At 40.7% G+C, this 22,186-nt stretch overlaps 1 protein-coding gene across 5 annotated transcripts in view; it reads left to right on the top strand.

Annotated features, from left to right (window-relative positions):
• ALG9 (ALG9 alpha-1,2-mannosyltransferase) overlaps window positions 1–22,186 on the top strand; it is an 89,351-nt gene that overhangs the window by 36,316 nt on the left and 30,849 nt on the right. For all 5 annotated transcript variants that reach the window (XM_027580663.2, XM_027580664.2, XM_027580666.2 and 2 more), the window contains 3 exons: window positions 944–1,073; window positions 1,539–1,686; window positions 3,071–3,200. In XM_027580663.2, the coding sequence (XP_027436464.1) occupies window positions 944–1,073; window positions 1,539–1,686; window positions 3,071–3,200 (408 nt within the window). The remainder of the gene's footprint in view (window positions 1–943; window positions 1,074–1,538; window positions 1,687–3,070; window positions 3,201–22,186) is intronic.

Raw genomic sequence — 22,186 nt, 5'->3', positions numbered from 1 at the left:
GTTACATATAATGATTAGATACATGATTTATGGTAGGTTTAGGATGCTTATTTCAGTATTATAAACAAACAGTGCTAGGATGAATATCTTTAGGTGTTTGGATTGTTTCCCTAGGACAGATTCCCCCAAATATGAAGGAGTTTAAACACATTTATGGCACTAACAAGTAAATATTTGCAAAATTTTACTTCTCCAAAGTTTAGGTCTAGCCTAGGAAGGAAAAGAAATCTAATGGGAACGTGCTCAAAGACTGTAGAATTCATGCACGTATGTATATGTTGTAATAATATTCCTCTAGTTTGTAAAGAGTTTAGCAGATAATTAGCATTTTCCTGATGCTTTTTGAGAGGAATTCTTTTTTCTTGTTTGGTCATGAGACATTCTGTTGATACTAAAAACTGATGAAAACTTCTCAGTGAGAAAAGTAAAGATGAATACTTGTTACATCAAAATAGAGATACTTCATATATCAAAGCAAACTGCCAAAAAGCACTTTTGTTTATTTAATTTATTTATTAAGAACAATCTTTTTTTAGGTAGGGTCCGTGCCCAACGTGGGGCTTGTACTCACAACCCTGAGATCAAGAGTTGCATGCTCCACCAACTGAGCCAGTCAGGCACACCAGCACTCTTGTTTAAATATTAAAAGAAAAAATTATTAGGACCTTAAGCACTAGAGAGGTTTCCAAATATTTTTCCTACGAAGCTGGTGAGAATTCCTCTGGTTGGGCTGACCTGTAGATAGTCTTAACGGAATTTGTTTTCATCTTAGAACTTGGAGCGGGTGCCTCACCAAGTGTTTGCAAATGCTCAGACCCTTAATAGACTCTCTTCTGCTGCTTTTTCCCTCTTGGTGTTATTATGATGTTTTCTGATTGCGTTAACGTATATTCTGCAAGTTCTTTTTTTTTTTTTTTTTCAATACAGTTTTCTTTCCTTCTAGAAATGCTACCACTTCATGTTTCAGCGATACCGCCTGGAGCATTACACGGTGACGTCGAACTGGCTGGCATTGGGAATGCTCGTCCTGTTTGGGCTCTTGTCCTTTTCTCGCTCTGTGACGCTGTTCAAAGGTAGATGCACAGCGGAGGTCTTGCCCTAGACTCACGAGGCACCTCAGCTTGGGTTTTGATGGATACGTGATTGATACAGTTCAGCTTCAGCTGGGGGGAGGACTGCTCTAAAGAGACCCTGTGGACTTAATATTGTGACAGGGTTGTGACTTCTCTTCCTTAAAATGAAAGAGAAGGCTGAGAATTCTACAAGGAATTTGTGACGGACTATAAAATTTTTTTTCTATTCTTGTTTTTGGTTACTGTTGATTTTTTAAAGGTTGCTTTTTCATTTTGAAGGATGAATTAAGCGTTGAACATAGGAAGCAAATTTGGGGCTCAATTCCCATGATTGTATTCTTCCTGTAATTATTATTTGGATCCAGAAGATTAAAATGTGCTCAAAGAACAGAAGTTAAAAAGGCAGAAGGGTATAGCCTCTCATCTTACTCATCTTTGGCTTTCACAAACCTCTCTTCCTTCCAGGGTATCACGGGCCCCTTGATTTGTATCCAGAATTTTACCGAATTGCCACGGACCCAACCATCCACACTGTCCCAGAAGGCAGGCCTGTGAATGTCTGTGTAGGAAAGGAGTGGTATCGCTTTCCCAGTAGCTTCCTTCTGCCTGATAAGTAAGTTTTCCTTTAATTCCCAGAGTTTTATTTTTTATGCTTATTATTATTTATTTTTAAAATATTTTATTTATTTGACAGAGAGGCAGCGAGAGAGGGAGAGGGAGCAGGAGCGGGAGAGGGAGAAGCAGGCCTCCCGCTGAGCAGGGAGCTCCATGCGGGGCTTGATCCCAGGACCTAGAATCATGACCTGAGCCGAAGGCAGATGCTTAACAACTGAGCCACCCAGATGCCCCCTAATTCCCAGAGTTTTAAATCAAGGAGTAAAAATAGCAATTCTATGACAGTGTCTCCTTAATTTTTCTTTCATGTTCGGATTTTCACAAAAAGTTGTTGGATAATTGACCACTTCAGAGCTGTAAGATTGGCACTGTGCAACCACAGCAGTGTTCAGTGGACTGGCGGCTGTGTCTAGCCACACACCCCGTGCTCCTTGTAACTGCAGGGACTTCGAAAAACCCCTGGGGCCCCAGGCTCCTGCTGGTGGCGCTTCCTGAGGATTCATATGTAAATTTCAATAATCATCTGACATTAATCCACTTCCAAAAGTAGTCTAGAAACTCTAGCTAGAAGAGTGTTTTTAGAGAAGAAATGTTTGTCATCCAACGATAGTGAAAGTTCTTTACCAGCAAGTGGACGCTGGGGAAAGCTGTGGTTAAGGTAAGTGTACCACTTGCCTTCATGCTCTCTGTTGGATGATAGCATAGACTCAGGAGTTCCTCGTGTTTGCTTAACTCGGACCGAGAAGATCCTATTTAGGGAAAAGGGAAGTCAGGTTAAGATGAGTCATGTTGTTCCATTTGGGAATTGGCTTCAGCAGCTTAGCTGGTGGGGGTATCTTGTGCTGAATGAAGATCCTGTATCAGTCATTAATCATTAAATTGTGGGTTTTTTTTTTTTTTTTTTTGAAGTATTAACTAACGTTAGCCTTTGCCTTTTACCTTTGCAATAGTTTCACAACTAAAGATACTTGTGAGAATTACTCAGGGACAAAGTACTCCCATAGTGTGTTCTTGCATTTCACTCTTTTCCTACCTGATGAATTTGCTTTAATTTGGTAAGTGCCTCTGTCATGTGGTTATTGGTGATAAACTGGGATGCTTCTCTGGTTGTTTGGTGGAAGGACCATTTGGTTGCAAATTTTACTGCTAAGAGTTGGTGGAATAGGTTGAGAGACCTCTCACTGAAAATTTCTCAACGATGTTGGACTGAATCATGACCTTTGCCTCTATGCCCCCGGCGGAGGTTTTAGCAGAAATATTTTTCTCTCCAAGCGAGATGTTTTTCACATGAATTTTTTTTTTTTTTTGGCTTATTTCAAGTACATTTAGCAACATGGGCCCCCTGTGTTTTTCTTACTCTTCCTTATTTGTGTTTCTGACAGTTGGCAGCTTCAGTTCATTCCATCAGAGTTCAGGGGTCAGTTACCAAAACCTTTTGCGGAGGGACCGCTTGCCACTCGAATTGTTCCTACTGACATGAATGACCAGAACCTGGAGGAGCCATCCAGATACGTAAGGGCGACAGTTTCTTTCACCACTTGAAAGTTCTACCCTAAAATCTGTTGGCATACACGTTGGAGCCTTGATTAAATGGGAATTTCTTAGAAAGTGATTTCTTTTTTTTTTTTTAAAGATTATTTATTTATTTGAGAGAACGAGAAAGGGAGAGAGAGCACATGAGAGGGGGGAGGGTCAGAGGGAGAAGCAGACTCCCCGCCGAGCAGGGAGCCCAAGGCGGGACTCGATCCCGGGACTCCAGGATCATGACCTGAGCCGAAAGCAGTTGCTCAACCAACTGAGCCACCCAGGCGCCCTTAGAAAACGATTTCTTTAGGGTAAGAGATGTAACAGCTTTTGTTGAGAATAGTAGCACGTTTAGAATTTCCTTTTATTTTCTGTGAAACACATAGTTCAATGTATTTTCTGAGCCGGTCTGGAAATTTTCTTACGTTGAATTCAAATCATTTTGAAACATTCTGAAACTCTTATCATTCCCTGGCTCATTAAAATATTTGGTGGGGAACTTTCAAGTTCTCAGTAGACCTTTGACCTAATTATCAGTGTATTCTGGTTTTAGCAAATGGACGTCAGTGAATGAAGGCTATTTTCCTGGTGAGTGCATGGTGCAATCTCTGTCAGGGTCGTGCTCTTTCACCCACTCATTTCTGTGTACTCCAGGAACCCATGTGGTTTTATTTCAGTTCCTTTGAAAGATGACACTTGCGCCATTTGATTCTTGTAAAATCTTTGTAGAAAAGGTGAATGCGATAAAGATAATGTTCCTGGTTCCCGGAGACAGCAGAAGAGTATTTTATAGAATTATTAGAAAGCACTTTTTTTTTTTTTTTGCAACCTGTCTTTTAAAGAATCATTTAACGGTTTAGATGTCAAACACATTTTGGGTAAGTTTTCCCATATACCTCCTATGTGAAATGACCGGGACTCGTGGTATTGTGAAGGGCTCCTGCAGCCACACGTGGCCTTTTGTCTCCCAGATGGAGACCCTCAGGGCTTATGAGGGAGAGTCTTACTGTGGGAGTTTAAGCTATAAGCTATGGAAATGGCCATTGTCAGATACATATTTGGCCTGGCCCCCTCTGTATTCCATCAAGGGGTTTATATCAGAGTTTTTTTTTCCTAACTTAAGCTTCTGATTCCTGGAATATTGAAAATACCCCAGGATGGGGTAAAGTGTTTTTGGTCACTTTTGTTTTAGCTGCAGATACTCTCCTGACAGCAGGCCTTGATGGGGAGCACCATGAGGACACGGGATAGTCAGAAGGTTAGGCACATACCCTATAATGACGGGGCGGGGAGAGACACAAATTCAGAGTGATGTTGTCACAGTTCTGTTTTAAGAAGGAGGAGGATGGACTTTGAGTCAAGTAGGCCTGAGTTCAAATCCTAGTTTTCTTGCTTACCTTGGTGACCTTGGGCAAATTAGTTAACTTCTCTATTTAATTTGTTTCTATCTGTAAAATAGAATAATGGCACCCATTTGGAAGATTATAATGAGCTTAGATATTCTATCTGTCATACTTAGCATAGTGTGGTACATAGCTTTTCCCACAAATGTTCTTAATCTGGTAATGGTGTATCAGGTGGATTGGAGGGAAAGGAACCCTTAAGAGGATTTATAATCTGCCTGAACCTCTCTCTCCTTCCTTCCTTTTCTTGTTCTCCGACCTGATTTTTGTCCACCCACACCCATCATTGCCTTTTCCATCCCAGTGACTTTGCTTATCTTGGTGACTGTGCCTAGACTACCTTTGTCTCCCTCCTTCTGCCATCAAAACTCTCTTCCTGTCTGTAGCCTTTCCCACGTACCTGAGCCCACAGTGAGCTGTGCTCCTTTAAATGCCTGAAATACTTTACCGCTCATTTGGCCATTCGTTTTTGTCTTATGTTATTTATGTATTTCTGATATGTATGTCCTGTGTCTCCTCATCAGCCTGTGAATGCTGTGGAGAGAATGCCTGCACCCTGTTTCTTCTTCTTAACCCCGTATTCACTGTAGCATCTAGGATAGTGCTGTGTGTCTGGTAGTTACCCTGCGTGTGCTTTCCGAGTGGGGAAATGAACATTCCTCATCATTGGCACAGTGATCTTGAGAGAAAGCTGGCTATAAAATCTTACAGTGGCCTTTTGCACGTTTCTCAGGCTTTGGTCACTGGTTGTTTTTGGTTAGATCATATTCCCATATACTCTGCTACCAGACACTGTTAAATTTAGTTCAGTGGCTCTGTGTTAGCTTTACCCAAAAGCAAAGATTTTTCGGAATACCTGTAAGAGTCACCAAAATGCTGATTAAAAACAAACAAGTCCAATGTATCTACTGAGTGTGTAGTGTCCACTGTTGTGCTTGTCCACCTTCCTGTGTTTGAGAGTTTCCCTGCAAAGCTCTTTCTGACATTTCCTGCCTGGTAGGACAAGTGTCCTCCAAATCCAGGCTGCTCACCTTTCATCCTTTGGAAAGTAAAGGCGACATTTGACAGCTTGCTGTGAATTCAACGTGAATGATGATGAGGGATTCATTTCTTTCAGTCAGTTGGTTTTCTTCTGATGATAAAAACATAAATTCATTGTATAAAATAATGAAGGCTATCAATAAAAAAGTCATCTATAATCTTATTACCCGAATTTTAAACTATGTTTACCATTTTGGTCTTTTTGTCTTTTACTCGTTTCCCTTGCATATATGTAGACAGGTATGTTAACAAAAATGTCAGTTATTAAAAAAATTTTTAATGTAGTTTTTAAGAAACAGTGCCAGGATTGTGGCTGTGATAATAACTTGGCCTGGTGTGTAGGAGCACATGCTAGACTACATCAGTGCTCGTTCCTTCCGGTACCAGTCCTGGCTCTTTCGAGGAGACAAAGTCATGATGTTCCCTGTCTTCACTCAGCATGTGGGATGCGGCAGTGCTTTTATCAGCCCATTGGCTCTGAGACACAGGTTTTAGCCAACCTTTGGCTTCAGTGCTCAGTGGTGAGGTCTGTCTCCTCTTTCTGGTCTGCGTGGAAATGAGGATACATGCAGGACTTCCTTTACTTCACTGTCCTCCTTGACGTCTGAGTCGATCAAGAATTAAGAGTGTAAATGCTCTTTGGTTTCTACAGCACTGTTGGAACTATCTTGCAGAAATATTTTTATTTTGCTCCCTATTCTTTCATTCATTCTTTCATGAGTAGCTTTTGAACATCTCATTATTGAATGGGTGGCATTTTTACAGGGGTGCATGCCAGATTTCCTGCCAAAATCAAGGTGTGAATTTCGAAGATACATTCAGTGTCTCCTCTTTATTGACAAATTCAGTTTTTCATTGGCTATTTCAAGGTGAATGATATCCTTCTGACTCCAAATCTGAAACCTGATGTGGGAGCAACAGAAGTAACAAACACCTGTTCAGGAGGGATCTTAGACTTTTCTCTGATTTTAACTTATTGCATAAACAGACTCGGAGGAAGCTTGTCCATCTGTTCTGTTTGAAAAAATGGAAGTGTTCATTGATGACTTTTCCCAAAACAGTGATACAGTCAGTTCTGCTCTAATGTGATATAAAGTTGCTAAAAATCATTGTGTGGTAAAAAACCACAAGGCTCCTGTCTCACGTTGAAGTCTTTCAACCATTTTGAGTCTATTTTTGTGTGTGGTGTAGGAAATGGTCCAGTTTCATTCTTCTGCATGTGGCTGTCCAGTTTCCCAACACCATTTGTTGAAGAGACAGTCTTTTTTCCATTGGACATTCTTTCCTGCTTCGTCGAAGATTAGTTGACCATAGAGTGGAGGGTCTATTTCTGGGCTCTCTATTCTGTTCTATTGCGGGGGAAAAAAACCACGAGGCTTATGGGGAAAATGGGATTAGGGACACAGTACTCAAAAACATTGTCAGTGACGCATAAAAAAAGATATGAGCCTATAAAAATGGTCGCACAGTTTCACATATGTTGAGTGGCTGAAAGTACATAAGTACTAGAGTAATGTGGGAGTTTACCTTGAAACAGACCTGAAGTGTGCTTGTCGCAGTGGTTCTGGAAGGCTTATCTGCAGGAGAACAGAAAGTCATCCTGCCAAAGCGGTCGGGTGCGGCCCGGAGCACAGTGTGTGCTGCAGATGCGGGGAGACCATGGAGTGTGCGTGTGTGCACTTGGTGTACTCCTTCTCTGACAACTCAGCTGAGTGCAGTGTGCCCGCTTCACCGCGTGTTTCTCGTGGATTAAATGACACAAGAGCAAAAGCAGAAATTGAATTACTCAGACTGTTCCCTGATATATCTGCTGTGTTGGAACAAATTTGCATTTTCAAAACAAGTGTTACAACAGAATTGACTGTGTATTCAGTCAAAACTTAAGTTTTGACTTAAGTACTTGTTCTTAAGTCCTTGCTTTTCCCATTTAATCAATGGGAAGAATTATGAGTTTGGAAGGGAATTTAAGATACCACAGAGTCCATGATCTCTTCATTTTATGGGTGAAGAAATGGAGGCTCAGAGGGGTTGTAACCTGACAAAGGTTAGTCTAGTATGAGAAGCTTGGTTTCAGGATTCCCCAATATTCTTTTCATACCTCTTACTTCCAAAGCCACTTACGGTTTATACCATATGGCATATCCCTTGAATGTATGTGTGTGTTCCTGGTTAATCATTCTTTGATGTAACAAGGTTGAATAGACAATAAATAGCTGAGCACTAATTTTTAAAGAAGTTACTTTACATATATATATATATATATATATATTTATATATATATAAATGCCAGGTATTTTAAGTGGCGGTTGTGTTTGTCTATAGGAATAATCAGGGTCCTCACCCCCGTTTCTTCTTTCTGTCCTGTTTTCCTTGTCCTTCCTCCTCCTCTTAGAAAGCCTTACTGCAGGAGAAAGTGAGTGGTCCTATAGATAATCCTTGCTGATCGTTATCAGCCTCGTATTGAAGCAGAAGAAGGTCCAGATTGCTGTAATATGTGCAGTGGAATAAGGTGGGAATCGCTAAGAATTTAAGTGAAGGCTATTCATAATGCTTCTTTAAAATTAATTCTCTGGTATCCATTATGTTGACATTTAGAAAAGTGAACTTTCCATGATCTTTAATGGTTGAATGACCAAAAATTTTTACCCGTGAGTTCACATTTTTATAGTGCAGTACATTTTTACTCAAGAATATAGGGTTTCAATTGATAAATACATGTTTAGCAAGTATGGGAGATTAAAAAACTATAAAACAGTCTGTGCCTCTGGGTGACAACTACTTAATGTAAGTGGAGTTTATATAAAAGAAGAAAAGCCAGAAAAATACTTGAAGTCTTTCCCTATCAGATGTATTCTCCTAGGCCTCAGTGCCCCTATTTAAAAAAAAATATATCATCAGAGAATACTGATGCCTGGTAAAATGATGTAGTGGCAGGAGCACTGGGCTGGGCGTTAGAAGTACCTGTAATTCCTTTCAGGAACTGAATGAAATATGTATTTTTTTTTAAATGACTTTGTGAGTTTCCAAGGCCCTTGAAGTAGTTTTGCATCTACTTCCAATTTGCTGTGACTACATCTGAAATCCAGTTGCAATTTCAGGATATCCCATTACCCGTTTTCTAATCAAATATTTAATGGTGGCAAATCTTGAGACATGACTCCTGGGCCATGGGACCTAATGACCAGAGATGGAAGTCTGTGTGCTGCCTCTGTTCAAAGGAAAGGAGTATATGTTAGGGGCACACTGTGCTGTGTGGTGCAGCCTGAGTGTGATGCTGACATTTGGGAGTTGGAGAGACATGGCCACGGGCCCCGCCCCTGCAAAATCTCTGGTCCAGCTGAGAAAGCAGAGCGAGGAATATTTATTCCTGCCCAACTCCCCTTAGCTCATCCCCACCCCAACAAAATGCACACTTTTTATTAATGATGTCTTGACCTCTGTCTCAGGCCTTTTCTTTGTGAATATATATTTTTCTTTGAGGTGGTATTAAATTTTTGTCCTTAACATACATTTATTGAGAAGATGTAAACAATGTTCTATTGATTATCAATAAATTAGTTTGAATTCCACCCCCCATACCTTTTTTTTCTTCTGCTTTAGAGGTGCTGATTTGTTCTCCAAAGCTTCTAGTGGGTTCTTAGAAACTGAAAGAAGTCACATTTCTTTCAAAATGAGTCTTAAATGCTTGTATTTTACAAAATTTTAAACTAAGACATATTTTTAGCTTCAACAGCTGGTTGATATGTAGCCTGTGACTAATGAAATGAAACACATTTTTGTTTCACGATCATGTGTTAATGTCACCCTACAATTTTGTTATTTTTGATGCAAGAAAGAATGATTAAATCTGAAGAAACAAAAAAATGAGCTTTTTGGTTACACTTTCAGGCAGATTTAAATCCAGTCTCTTGGTTTTTGAATTGTAGACGATGTTATGGAGCATGGGCTCAGATTTTGCATTTTGAGATATTGACAAAATTGAGAGAAGAAACTATTCTTTCTGATTCTAGCTCTTAGACCCAAGGGGCAGTAGTCACTTGGTGTTACCAGGGTTTCAACTGAGAAAACTCAAACTAAAAATAGCCACACTAAAATAGTCTATATATATAATATGATCCAGATTTTGTAAGGAAAAATCTATATCTGTAGAAAAGAAGCTCTGGGACATAAACTAACAGGTGGATGGTAATTTATTTTGGGTGGTGGGATTATAGGGAATTTTTTTTTTAAATGCATTTATAAAAATATTTTTATAGGGTGCCTGGGTGGCTCAGTTGGTTGGGTGTCTGCCTTCGGCTCAGATCATGATCTCAGGGTCCTAGGACCGAGCCCCACATCGGGCTCCCTGCTTGCAGGGAACCTGCTTTTCTCTCTCTCTCTCTCTCTCTCTCTCTCACGCTCTCTCGCTACCTCTCTCTCTCTTGCTCTCTTGCTCTCTCTCGCTATCTCTCTCTCGCTATCTCAGTCTTAAAAAAAAGCTAAATTTCCTTTAAAAAATATTTTTATAGTAAGTCATGCTATACTTTCATCATTTTTTTAAAAAGATTTTGAGAGAGCGAGAGAGAACACAAGCCGGGGGGGGGGGGGGTGGCAGGCAGAGGGAGAGGAAGAAGCAGGCTCCCAACAAGCAGGGAGCCCAACTCAGGGCTTGATCCCAGAACCCTGGGATCATGATCTGAGCCAAAGGCAGATGTTTAACCAACTGAGCCACCCAGGCGCCCTTGTACTTTCATCATTTTTTAAAAAAGAGCCCTAATAGGGGCTATAGATACCAAATCTTTGTTCTGTGCTCTCTGCTAAATTATATATTTAAGGGCAAGGGTTCATGTCTTTGTCCTTACTCTTTGAAACCTCCACCATATTGAACATAGGGCATATACACAGTGGATGATTTAAAAGTTTTAAACTAGGGCGCCTGGGTGGCTCAGTCATTAAGCGTCTGCCTTCGGCTCAGGTCATGATCCCAGGGTCCTGGGATTGAGCCCCGCATCGGGCTCCCTGCTCTTTGGGAAGCCTGCTTCTCCCTCTCCCGCTCCTCCTGTTTGTGTTCCTGCTCTTGCTCTCTCTCTCTGTCAAATAAATACATAAAATCTTTTTTTTTAAGATTTTATTGCTATCTCTCTCTGTCAAATAAATAAAATATTTTTAAAAATTTTATAGATTTTTTTATTTGACAGAGAGAGACACAGCAAGAGCAGGAACACAAGCAGGGGGAGTGGGAGAGGGAGAAGCAGGCTTCCCGCGGAGCAGGGAGCCCGATGTGGGACTCGATCCCAGGACCCTGGGATCATGACCTGAGCCGAAGGCAGATGCTTAATGACTGAGCCACCCAGGCGCCCCAATAAATAAAATCTTAAAAAAGGAAGTTTTAAACTAGAATACTTAACATCGCCTTTCATTTAGTCATCTTGAATTCAAGAGGGGCCTAACCAAACCCTGGTCATGATAGACATTTAGACTAATTAGGACTTAAGCACTATCATTCCTCAAGACCTAGGTATACTGCTCTTAGGGTACTAGGTTACAAGCTCTGTGAGGACATCGTGTCCTTCCCACCGTCGTACCGCTGGCAGGGCCCAGCACTGCATAGACGTTAGCTGATGAGCCGTGTCAGTCTTCATTAATAGATCCCAGACCGAAAAGAAATGCTTAACTCTCCTGCTTCCTCTTGTTTTGAGGAGATCCTTAAAATCCCCGAACTCCTGATTTCTGTGGCTATCTCTGTCTGCCTTTAATAAGGAACAGAACAAATTAGGTTTATGTTACTTGTCAAGATGCCAGTCCACGAAAAAGGTTCATGTTACTGCCTTAATATCATAGCATTTACTGTGAGACTGGTCAGCAGTTTGTTTTTTAGAAAACGATATTGATACCTTTTTTTGATTAGTGTTATCTCTATTCTTTTTCAAGTCTCCTCACTCTGTGTTCAGTCCTTTCCATTTCTCCTCTCATGATGAAGGATTTTCAGGAAGGTTTTGTTTATTTTTGCCTTATATATTATTTGAGTTTATTTTGAGAAAGATACACCCTTCTATTATGGACACAGGTTAACCAGTTCCAGTCACATATACCATCCCACCAAATCTCGAGGCTCTTTATTGCTTTCTTTTTTTTTTATTTAATAAACTTTTTTTTGTTAAATAATTAGATTCCCAGGAATTACAAAGATCGTACAGAGAAGGGTGCACGTACCCTTCATCCAGTTTCCCCACCATAACTGGAGTATAATTCCCAAACCAGGAAATTGACGTTAGTATGATTCCATGCCATTTTGTCACCTGTATATAGATTCAAGTATCCACTGCTGGGACCAAGGTACAGAACTATTCCACCTGCACAGAAGTCTTCTTTCTACCACTCCTGTATGGTTTCATGCCACCTTCACCATCCCTGACCCCTGGCAATTGTTACTTTATCCTCCATCTCTATAATTTTGGTGTCTTGAGAATTTTATATAAATAGAATCATATAGTCTGTAATCTTTAAGATTGCCTTTTTCCCTCTGCATATAATGCCCTTGAGATCCATCCAAGTTGTGTCTATCAGTTTGTTCCTTTTAGTTTCTGAGCTGTGTTCCATGGTATAGATGTAGTGCAGTTTGTTCACCTGTTATAAGGCATTTTGGTTGTTGCCAGTTTTTGGCTCTGACAGAGTTGTTATGAATCTTTGTGTACAGGTTTTTGTGTGGATACACATGTTCATTCCTCTGGGATAAATGCCCAGGAATGTGATTGCTGGATCATATGGTAGATATGTTTCAGTTTTTCAGAAACTGCCAAATGATTTTCTAGATTGGCTCTACCCGTTCAAGTGAGGTGTTAGAAATCTTACCTCTCTTTAGGTCCCTTTATTCTCCTCTGTTTATAATATAATTGTCTTAAATATTTCTCTTATTATTGAGAACCACATCAGAAAGTGTTAAAAATCTTCGCTTCGACCTTTAAATGATAATTTAGAAAACTTGAGAAGGAAAATTTATTGTTTTTATCCATATACTTATTCTTCTGTTATCCTTTCTTCCTTCCTAATGTTCTACTGTTCCTTCTTTTATTATTAACTTTCTACTTTAGAATTGGTGCCATCCTTTCAGGGTAAAGAATGTTTTTCCTCTGGATATGGCATTGTGGGTTGACAGTTCTGTTCTTTCACTACTTAAACAATATTATGCCCCTTTCTCTGGCCTCCATGGTTTCTTATGAGAAATCTGCTGTCCTTCTACTTGTTTTTCCTCTATAGGCAAGGTGTCGTTTTTCTCTGGCTGCTTTCTAGATTTTTTCTTTGTCTTTAGTTTTCAGAAGTTGAATTATGTGCCATAGAATGAATTTCTTTGAGTTTATCCTGTTTGGGATTCAGTCAGCTTCTTGATTCCATAATTTAAGTGTCTTGCCAGATTTCAGGAGCTTTCAGCCATTTTTGCTCCTTGTACTCTTTTGGCCCTGCCCTCTTTCTCCTCTCCTTCTGGGACTAGGCAACATGAAGGTTAGAGAGCTTTTGTGAAAGAGTTCCACAGGTCCCTGGAGCTCTTTATTTTTCTGTCCTTTTTCTTTGTGTTATCCAGACTGTGTAATTTTATTACTCTGTTTTCCAGTTCACTGATTCTTTCCTTTGATTCCTCCACTCTGCTGTTGAGCACATCTGCTGAGCTGTTTTTCAGTTTTTGGCCTTTTCCTCTCTCAGATATCCATTTGGTTCTTCTGTTTCTTTGCTGAGACTTTGTTTTGTTTCAAGCATGTTTGTAATTGCTGATAGAAGGATTTTTATCATGGCTGCTTTTGAATCTTGGGTAGATAATTCTGATAACTTTATTATCTCTGTGTTGGCATCTGTTGTCATTTGTCATGAGAATTGAGATCTTCCTGGTTGTTACTGTGATGAGTGAGTTTTTGTTGAAATCAGGACATTTTGGGTATTCTGCGACACTGGATCTTCTTTACGTCTTCTGTTTTAGCTGACCTCCTCTGACCTAACACTGGTGGAGGAAAGGGGGTTTGCCTTGTCACTGCCAGATGGAGTTAGAAGTCCAGGTTCCCTTCTTGGTCTCCAGGATACCTGGGGGTTAGTAGGGGTGGGTGTTACTGCTCTGTGGCATTGGGAAGTTCAGGGTCACTACTAGACCTCTACTGATATCACCTTGACTGAGGGCAGGGGCACCTCGTTCCTGTTCCCCATGTGGCCTCCACTGACACCATGGGGGGGTGTTACCGTTGGACAGTAGTGAAAGTCCTGACTCTGCTAGGCCTTCTCTGACACCACCTCAGCATGTAGGAGCAGGGGTGCCTTGATACTGTTAGGTAGAGTGGAAGTCCAGGCTACCTGTGTTGTTTCCTCCGATGCCACAGGGTAGGTGGTGGAGAGAAGAGACTCATTACTACCCAGCAGGGTTGTAAGTCCTGGTTCCCTACTACTCAGTCTTCTCTGATCCCATATGGCCAGGAGAAGGGGGGGCCCTTCTTTGTAGCCTGAAGATTATTTGCCAAATCTCCACTGGAGATTTATTGTCAGAGATAGAGATGGGATGACACTCTTTTGGGTGGTGTTTGGCTAGTGTTTTAGGGTTCTCCAGAGAAACAGACCAATTGTGTGTGTGTATGTGTGTGTGTGTGTGTGATTTCATTTAAGAAATTGACACAATTGTGGGGGCCAGTAAGTCTGAAATCTGCAAGGTAGGTTGGCAGGCTGAGGACCCAGGGAAGAATCGATGTTGGAGCTTGAGTCTGAAGGCAGTCTGGAGGCAGAATTCTCTCTTCCTTGAGGGGACCTCACTCTTTTGCTCTTAAGGTTTTCAACTGATTGGATAAGGCCTACCCACATTATGAAGGGTAATTGCTTTACTCAGAGTCTGCTGATTTAAATGTTAATCTACTCTAAAAAATACCTTCACAGCAGCATCTAGTCTGGTGTTTGACCAAATAAATATCTGGGTACTGTGGCCTAGCTAAGTTGACATATAAAATTAATTACTGCTGTTAGAGTAGAGTGGCTATTGTATAAAAGTATTGTTCCTGCCCTCCTGAGGTTAATGCTGGCCTGCCTTCTTTTCTCTGCCCTTTGGAGTTGTCTTAGGTTTGTTTCATACATAGGGTCAAGGGCTTTTAGCTGGACTTAGCAGAAGGAATACAGGAAAGTACCTGCTCTTGCTTTTTATTTGCCATCTTCTTTTAACGTGGATTAAATGCTTTATTGATATTTGAAACCATAGGTTTTTCTTTCTTTTTTTTTAAGATTTTATTTATTTATTTGACAGAGAGACACAGTGAGAGAGGGAGCACAAGCAGGGGGGGCAGCAGAGGGAGAGGGAGAAGCAGGCTTCCCGCCGAGCAGGGAGCCCGACGTGGGGCTTGATCCCAGGACCCTGGGTTCTTGACCTGAGCCTAAGGCAGACGCTTAACGACTGAGCCACCCAGGTACCCCCATAGGTTTTTATTTCTAAGCCTCTTCTTTGTTTTTCCTGAAAATTATTTATTTCTTCCTTCTGTGTTTTTTTAAAATATTAAATCTTTTGGACTAGAGTGTCTGATTTTATGATTTTTATCTGGATTTTTTTTTTCACTCCCCTTTCAGATTTCAGCTTAAAAATCTCTTAATTTGGTTGGAGTTTTTCTAAGAGGCACGTTCACTCTGGTCTTGGTGAGCTGCATTCTGACCCTTGCCAGGAATCATTGGTCTATAAGCTGTGATCCAGAAAAATAGTCTTATGATTTAAAACCATTTTTTTCAACAGTCTTATGATTTGACTCCATTGCTTATATTCTGCTGTGTGCTTCCCTTTATCTTTTGCTTCTCAAGTGCCAACTTTTAACTTGACAAGAAACGGAAAATATCTCTTCGCTTCAAAGACTTTGAGGTATCCCACCTGTGATCTCAGAGTCACTTGACGCACGGCCTCGCCTTCTTTTGTCCTTTGTTTCTGATGTGAATTGGCAGGGCTCACTGCTTGGCAGACTCATGTCTTAGCTGGTTCCCTATCAATTTGATACATTCCAGGAAGATGGAATTCTTTTACCTGTGTTAGGTCTGTTTTCACATGGACACTTCTCAGCTCTTCAGTCAGGGTCATTTATAGGCTGGCTCTAGTTCAAAGCCTTGGAGCCACACCCTGCCTCCTGTCACGTAGCCTCTGTGTCTGGCTCGCTTATGCCTGTGAGTCTTCACAAAGGTAGTTTGCTGTTCCCGTAATGCTCTTTTATACTACTTCTCTTCCAATGAGTCTACCAAGCCACTTTCCAGGCTACAGAGCTTGTTTTCTGTGGGAGTTTCTTGCAGATTTTGAGCAAAGGAGAGCTACTGAAACTTCTTTTTGTTGTGACAGAATTTCCCATGGCCATTTACCTTGCCCAATTGCCCAAATAGTTATGCACTATCTATTTACCTTTAAAACATTGACTTAACCTTTTAAAAAAAATCCATTTACTCTTTTTTTTTTTTTTAAGATTTTATTTATTTGAGAGAGAGCGAGCACAAGCCAGGGATGAGGAGCAGAAGGGGAGTGAGAAGCAGACTTCCTGCTGAGCCAGACACAGGGCTCGATACCAGGACCCCGAGATCATGACCTGAGCCAAGGGCAGACACTCAACCGACTAAGCCACCCAGGTGCCCCAAAATCCATTTACTCTTAACACCTACAGTCACCCCAATTATATATGTTAGTAGAAGAAATAGTACATAGGTGACTTCTTCTCCTGAATATATTTTGCTCTTAACACTTCAATATGAGAGTATTTTGGGAATTCACAGAATTTCAAATAAGCTAGCAAAGTCACCCATTAAAACCCAACATAAAAATCTCCAGAAAACTGGTCGTGGGCCCCAGTCTATTTCCCCTACCTACCTTTTCCCAACACTTCAAGTAGGGAACTAGTACTATAATTTCATAGGTTGATGCAAATATTAGGCTGGGTAGAGTTTCATCTGTTGAAGTAACACCCTTTTAAAGGGTGATGAAAATGACTGTGGAAAGTTTGAGTTCATAAAATCATTCTCTCTTCTTGAGTCATGAAATACATTCCAGGAACTGATAATAATGTCAATTGGCTGATTAAACAGAGAATTATAATAGAAGATTTTGTGAGCATGTTTTGCCAACTCCGGATAACTAAAATTAATTTCCTCTTCCTTTTTATTTACACTTTGGCATAATTGCTTTATTCTATTGGCTGACTGCCATTTAGAGTTTATTTATTTGGTATTGTCCATCTCAAGTAGTAAGCTCCTAAAGTGCAGGTATTTGTCTGTATGTTTGTCCTCCTCTGGTTCTTTTCAAAATTATGAAATATAAACATTTTTTTTAAAGATTTTATTTGTCAGAGAGAGAGAGAGAGATGGAGGGAGGGAGAGAGAGCACAAGCAGGGGGAGCAGCAGGCATAGGGAGGAGACTCCCCGCCGAGCAGGGAGCCTGATGTGGGGCTCCATCCCAGGACCCTGGGATCATGACCTGAGCTGAAGGCAGATGCTTAACCGACTGAGCCACCCAGGTGTCCCAACAATATAAATTTTAAAGAAAAAATGAAAATATACAAAAATGGTATATGACTTTTTGTATACATGGCTCAGCTTAACTCTAAAGTAGAAATTCTCTGTAAAATGTGTGATTTATTTTTCTTTTGTTTCCTAATTTGGTATTTAATAGGCTTTTTTTTTTAAGGGTGGCTTTCAAATTTCTTTATCTCCAATACAGAATGAGAAATACCTTCTATATCACGGCTCAGCATGCATGTGTGTACACGTACACACACATACACACAGAAGTGGGGGTGAAAGTGTCACAAATAGTACTTTTTACTAAGTGAAAATCTTTGTTATACTTTCTATTCTTTTCCAGTGCATTCTAATTAAAATTTTTTTTAGTATAGTTGGCACACAATGTTCTATTAGTTTCAGGTATAGAACATAGTGAATTGACAAGTTCATTATACATTATACTGTGCTTACCACAAGTGGAGCTGCCATCTGTCCCCATATGATGCTATTACAGTATCATGGACTATGTTCCTTTTGCTGTGTTAATAGACTTCCCTTAATGATGATAGTGATAGTGACTTTAGTCATAAACACCAGTGATTTCATTTTTTTCTTTTATTTCCAGTATAGTTAACATACAGTGTTATGATTTTATTCTTTATTATAGATGTATTCTTAAAATATTTTATATAAGCTGATATTTTAAAAGTCAGATTTATAAAAGAAATCTTGAATTTGTTGTAAAAAAGAAATAAGCAATTTCCAATGATTTCTTAGTTTTCTAAATAATGGATATTGTATAAAAGAACAGGTTTGTTTCTATGGAGATACATTGTTGAGAACTACGTGTTATGTGGGTTGGGCTTCACTGACCAGCATTACCACTATCTTGGGTGTTCACCCCCATGTAGTGATTGAATAAAGGAGGCAAATGATTTCCCTTCATTTGACTCTTTGGATCAATTGGTAGTTAGTGACTTACTGGAGCCCCAGTTTAAAAAGCTGAGGAGATTGTGTCTAGACTCCGTGCAAGAGGGCCGCAGTTGATTAGTGATGTCTAACATGAGGTGTGAGAAGAAAAACAACTGTCCTTAGTTTTCTGTATGTGCCATCATTAACTTTAGGGAGGATCTGTGTGGTAAGTCTAGGCGCTTAGGTAAGACATGTGACCTATTAACAAATCACATGTTTTATATTGTCAGAGCACTTAGAATAAAAGAAGCCCTGTAAAAATTGAACATTTTTCAAGTATGCAGGCCCACAGAATTTCCCTAACCCTTTCCATATTTAACAATGTCAGAACAACGATAATATCTTGGCTTGAAATAGCTCCTTGACATCAGCAAATTCAGAGAACTGAATGATCTTACTTTGCCTTTGCCATTCCTGACAAATATGTATCTTCAGTTATGCTCAGTGTGAGAAGTAAGACTGACTTTCTAATTGCCCAAATCTTGACCATGTAAAAAGCAGATCCTGTGTATTTGTTACCTCCAGTGCAGGGATGTCTTTTGGCATGAAAATGTTTCTAATGATGAGCAGCAGCAGTTTTGAGAAGAGTAGAATCAGCATTGTGCAGTGTGTTTACACATGTGATGAAATTATTTTCTCTGTGGTGATCTTTCCTTAGCATTGAGAGAGATTTCTGTGGTTTCAGTCCAAATCCTTTGGAGACCTGGTAAAACCTCTGAGACTGAGTTAAGTGACTTCCCTAAGTGATAGAGCTAGAGTTAGAGGTAGAGACAGAGTATTCGGGGTCCCATTTTTTTGACACAAAAGGTAATATTGGATCTACTTAAGAGTGCTTGATTGGGGGCAGGATATTCAGAGCATTAGTCTCCTTTTCTGCTGGTGTCATTTAGGAGAGTTTGCTGTTTCAAACACTTGTTTGTTTTATGGCTGCTTGCTGATACAATGTACATTCAAATATAGTAGGACACACACACACAGAGACACAATAGGATTTCTGTTTATAATTGTGTTTTTTGATAATAAATTATGGCTAAAATGGAGTTAAAGGATAGATTCTCAGAAATTCTTTATACGCAAGCTTGCAGAACTGAACTTAATTCCATCTTGTCTGTGAGTTGAAAAAAAAGCAAGGAATATCTATTTGGATTTGGTTTGCTTTTTTTTTTTTTCAGGTTTTATTTATTTATTTGACAGACACAGCGAGAAAGGGAACACAAGCAGGAGGAGTGGGAGGGGGGAAGCAGGCTTCCTGCGGAGCTGGGAGCCCAATGTGGGGCTCGATCCCAGGACCCTGGGACCATGACCTGAGCTGAAGGCAGACGCTTAACAACTGAGCCACCCAGGCGCCCCTGGTTTGCTTTTAAATGTGATTTTTTTTGTTTGTTTTTTCGTGCTCGTTGGGTGCTCCATTCCCAGGAGCAGGAGTACGCTCACAGACCTGGAGGGCATTGTGCATTCTCATCACAGTAGTGGGATCCAGGAATAATTATTGACCTTGATTTCTCTAGGCAACTTCCATACTTTAATTTTTCATTCCACAAAATAACCTTAAAATAAGTCAAATACGTTATGGTGAATTGTCTAGCCTTGCTCAAAATTAATAGTTTACTGGAGCTTGAACTCATTTTGCTAATTAGAGATTTTTTAGTAGATTTATTACAATGTGATCTTCGTTGTATGACATTTTAGAGGAAATAGATTGCCCTCCTGGGGCTAGAAGCTAAGAGAAAAAAATTCTTGGCACTTAAAGACAGCTAGTCTTAGTTTTTATTAACACTTGGTGTTTGAAGTTGTCCAGCCTCCTGGTGCAGTTGGTGTTCATTCTTTCCTTCGACAATTACTTTTGGACTGCCTGTTGCGTGCCAGGTACTGGACAGGCACCAGGGGACACCGTGCTGGTCAAGACTGACTCAGTTTCTGGCTCCACAGAGCTTAGAAGGCTCAACCTAGAAGTCCTGGGCCTCACTAGTGTTGCTTACAGGGGGATATGAGAAAATGTAATAAATCAAAATTTATTACATTTTTTGGAAAGAAAGACATCCTGCATACTGCTTAGAAACATTAAAATCATAACATATGTCAGCCATTGTTGCTGTTTGATAGCCTCAGTTTATGAGCAGACTTTACTTAGTTATGGGCAAAGTGAACAGTTTCTCAACTTTAGCCTCCCACTTGACTTGGAGGTTACAGGACAAATTGATTTTGATGTATCTTTCGCATTATCCCCTTAAAGTCTTAGAGGATTCTTTACTGCATTTGTTTACCAGAGAATTTTCAGTGACATTTGAGAAATGAGATCTCTTAACCAGGGAGATGGTTTCTCTCTGATGTTCCTGAACTGCACGTTGGCCCTTGCCAGAGATCTCTATTTTTAAAGCTATGTGCGTCATTGTCATTTCCAGCTGATAGATGCCTGAATGCAAGTTCACATCCTTCCTGTCTTAGGACTTGTGGGGCTTGGCTCAGGCAGTGGGATAGACAGCAGGGAAGGTCACTGAGAAAGGGAGGCTGGGCTATGAGTTCTTTCCTTGTCCCCACACAGGCATTCTCCACTGTGATGAGTGTGTTCTTGGGTACAACTGGGGAACTCACCCCTGTTGTTAACTTTTCTCCGTCTTGAAGTCTTGCAGCCTTTCTGTGGGTTTTGAAATGCACTCTCCCTGAGTTTCCAAATTGTACTCGTTTGATTCTTCTTCAACAACCTGTCTAATGACTTTTTCCATTCCTTGCTGCTTCACGTCCTCCTCCGGCTCAGTACGGTGGGCGTCCTGCACTTCTGCTCCTCTCTTCTCTCCTCTTTCCTACCCTTTCACCTTTTGCTCCCTCCTCTTAGTTTCACCTTTTTTCATGTACTCTTGTGCACGTTTGTTCAGTATGTCTTGGTACCTCCTGTGCACTTTGTACTAGGCATGGTTTTGGAATGCATGAAGGAATGAAGTAGACACAGCTCCAGCTTCCAGAGAATTTACTAACTTCCTAATTAATTCACAGATTAGAATTATGGAGTGTTTTTTTCCTCAAGATTTTATTTTAGAGAGAGAGGGAGAGGATCTCTAGGAGACTCCCCACTGAACACAGAGCCCAATTCAGGGCTCAATCCCATGACCCCAAGATCATGACCTGAGCCGAAATCAAGAGTCAGTTGCCCAACCGACTGAGCCACCCTGGTGCCCCGAATTGTGGAGTGTTTTAATGGAGAAGTAGTGGTTGCTATGAGAGCACACAATCTGGGGACCTGTCCTAAGGAAATAATTTTTGTCTGGGATCTGAAAGACGATGGGGGATTTATGAGGTGGGAGTAGGGAGTTGTTGCAGGCAGTAGGAATAGAAAACAGCCATTAAATCTCGGTGCCAGTCATGGGGACCTTCTTTCACTTCCTTGGTGTAAAATGCAAGATAGCATCTTTTCTCAATCTCACCCAAACTGATTCTTCATTTGCGGCCCCCTCTTTTCTCCCGTTCACTGGGTTAGAAGCCTTGGTATCACTGATTTCCTCTGAAATAGGCCTGAGACTTACCCTTTCTTTCCTCTTTCCCCCTGCACAGAACTTCAGGGTGCCTTCACACACAGCTGGACACTCCTTAGTGGGGGGAGTGCTTGCTTCCAGGCTTTCCCTCCAGTACTACCATGTGCCCCCCGCCACTCCACAGAGCCAGTATGCGTCTCTCTTTTTCTGAGACCCATTTTTTGGCTAAAAAGCCTAGAGTAGATTCCTTTTTTTTTTTTTTTAAGATTTTATTTATTTGAGAAAGAAAGAATGAGAGAGAGAGCACATGAGAGAGGGAAGGGTCAGAGGGAGAAGCAGACTCCCTGCTGAGCAGGGAGCTGGATGCGGGACTCAATCCCGGGACTGTGTCCCGGGACTCGAGGATCACTACCTGAGCCGAAGGCAGTCACCCAACCAACTGAGCCACCCAGGTGCCCTCTGAGTAGATTGCTGATGCACAGAATCCAGATTCTCTTAATTTGGGTTCTCCATTATCAGCCCTCAGATTCTCTTCACTTTTCTCAGCACACACCTCTTAGGACAAGCAGATATTTCTCCTGTTTCCCCTTAAACCATGCTCATTTCTGCCTTTTTACTCTGTTCTTTCTTTTA

The sequence above is a fragment of the Zalophus californianus genome, chromosome 11 (assembly GCF_009762305.2).
Source record: "Zalophus californianus isolate mZalCal1 chromosome 11, mZalCal1.pri.v2, whole genome shotgun sequence".
NCBI lineage: Eukaryota > Metazoa > Chordata > Mammalia > Carnivora > Otariidae > Zalophus > Zalophus californianus.
Note: the sequence above shows the minus strand (reverse complement) of the source record. Positions and strands in the feature narration are given on the sequence as shown.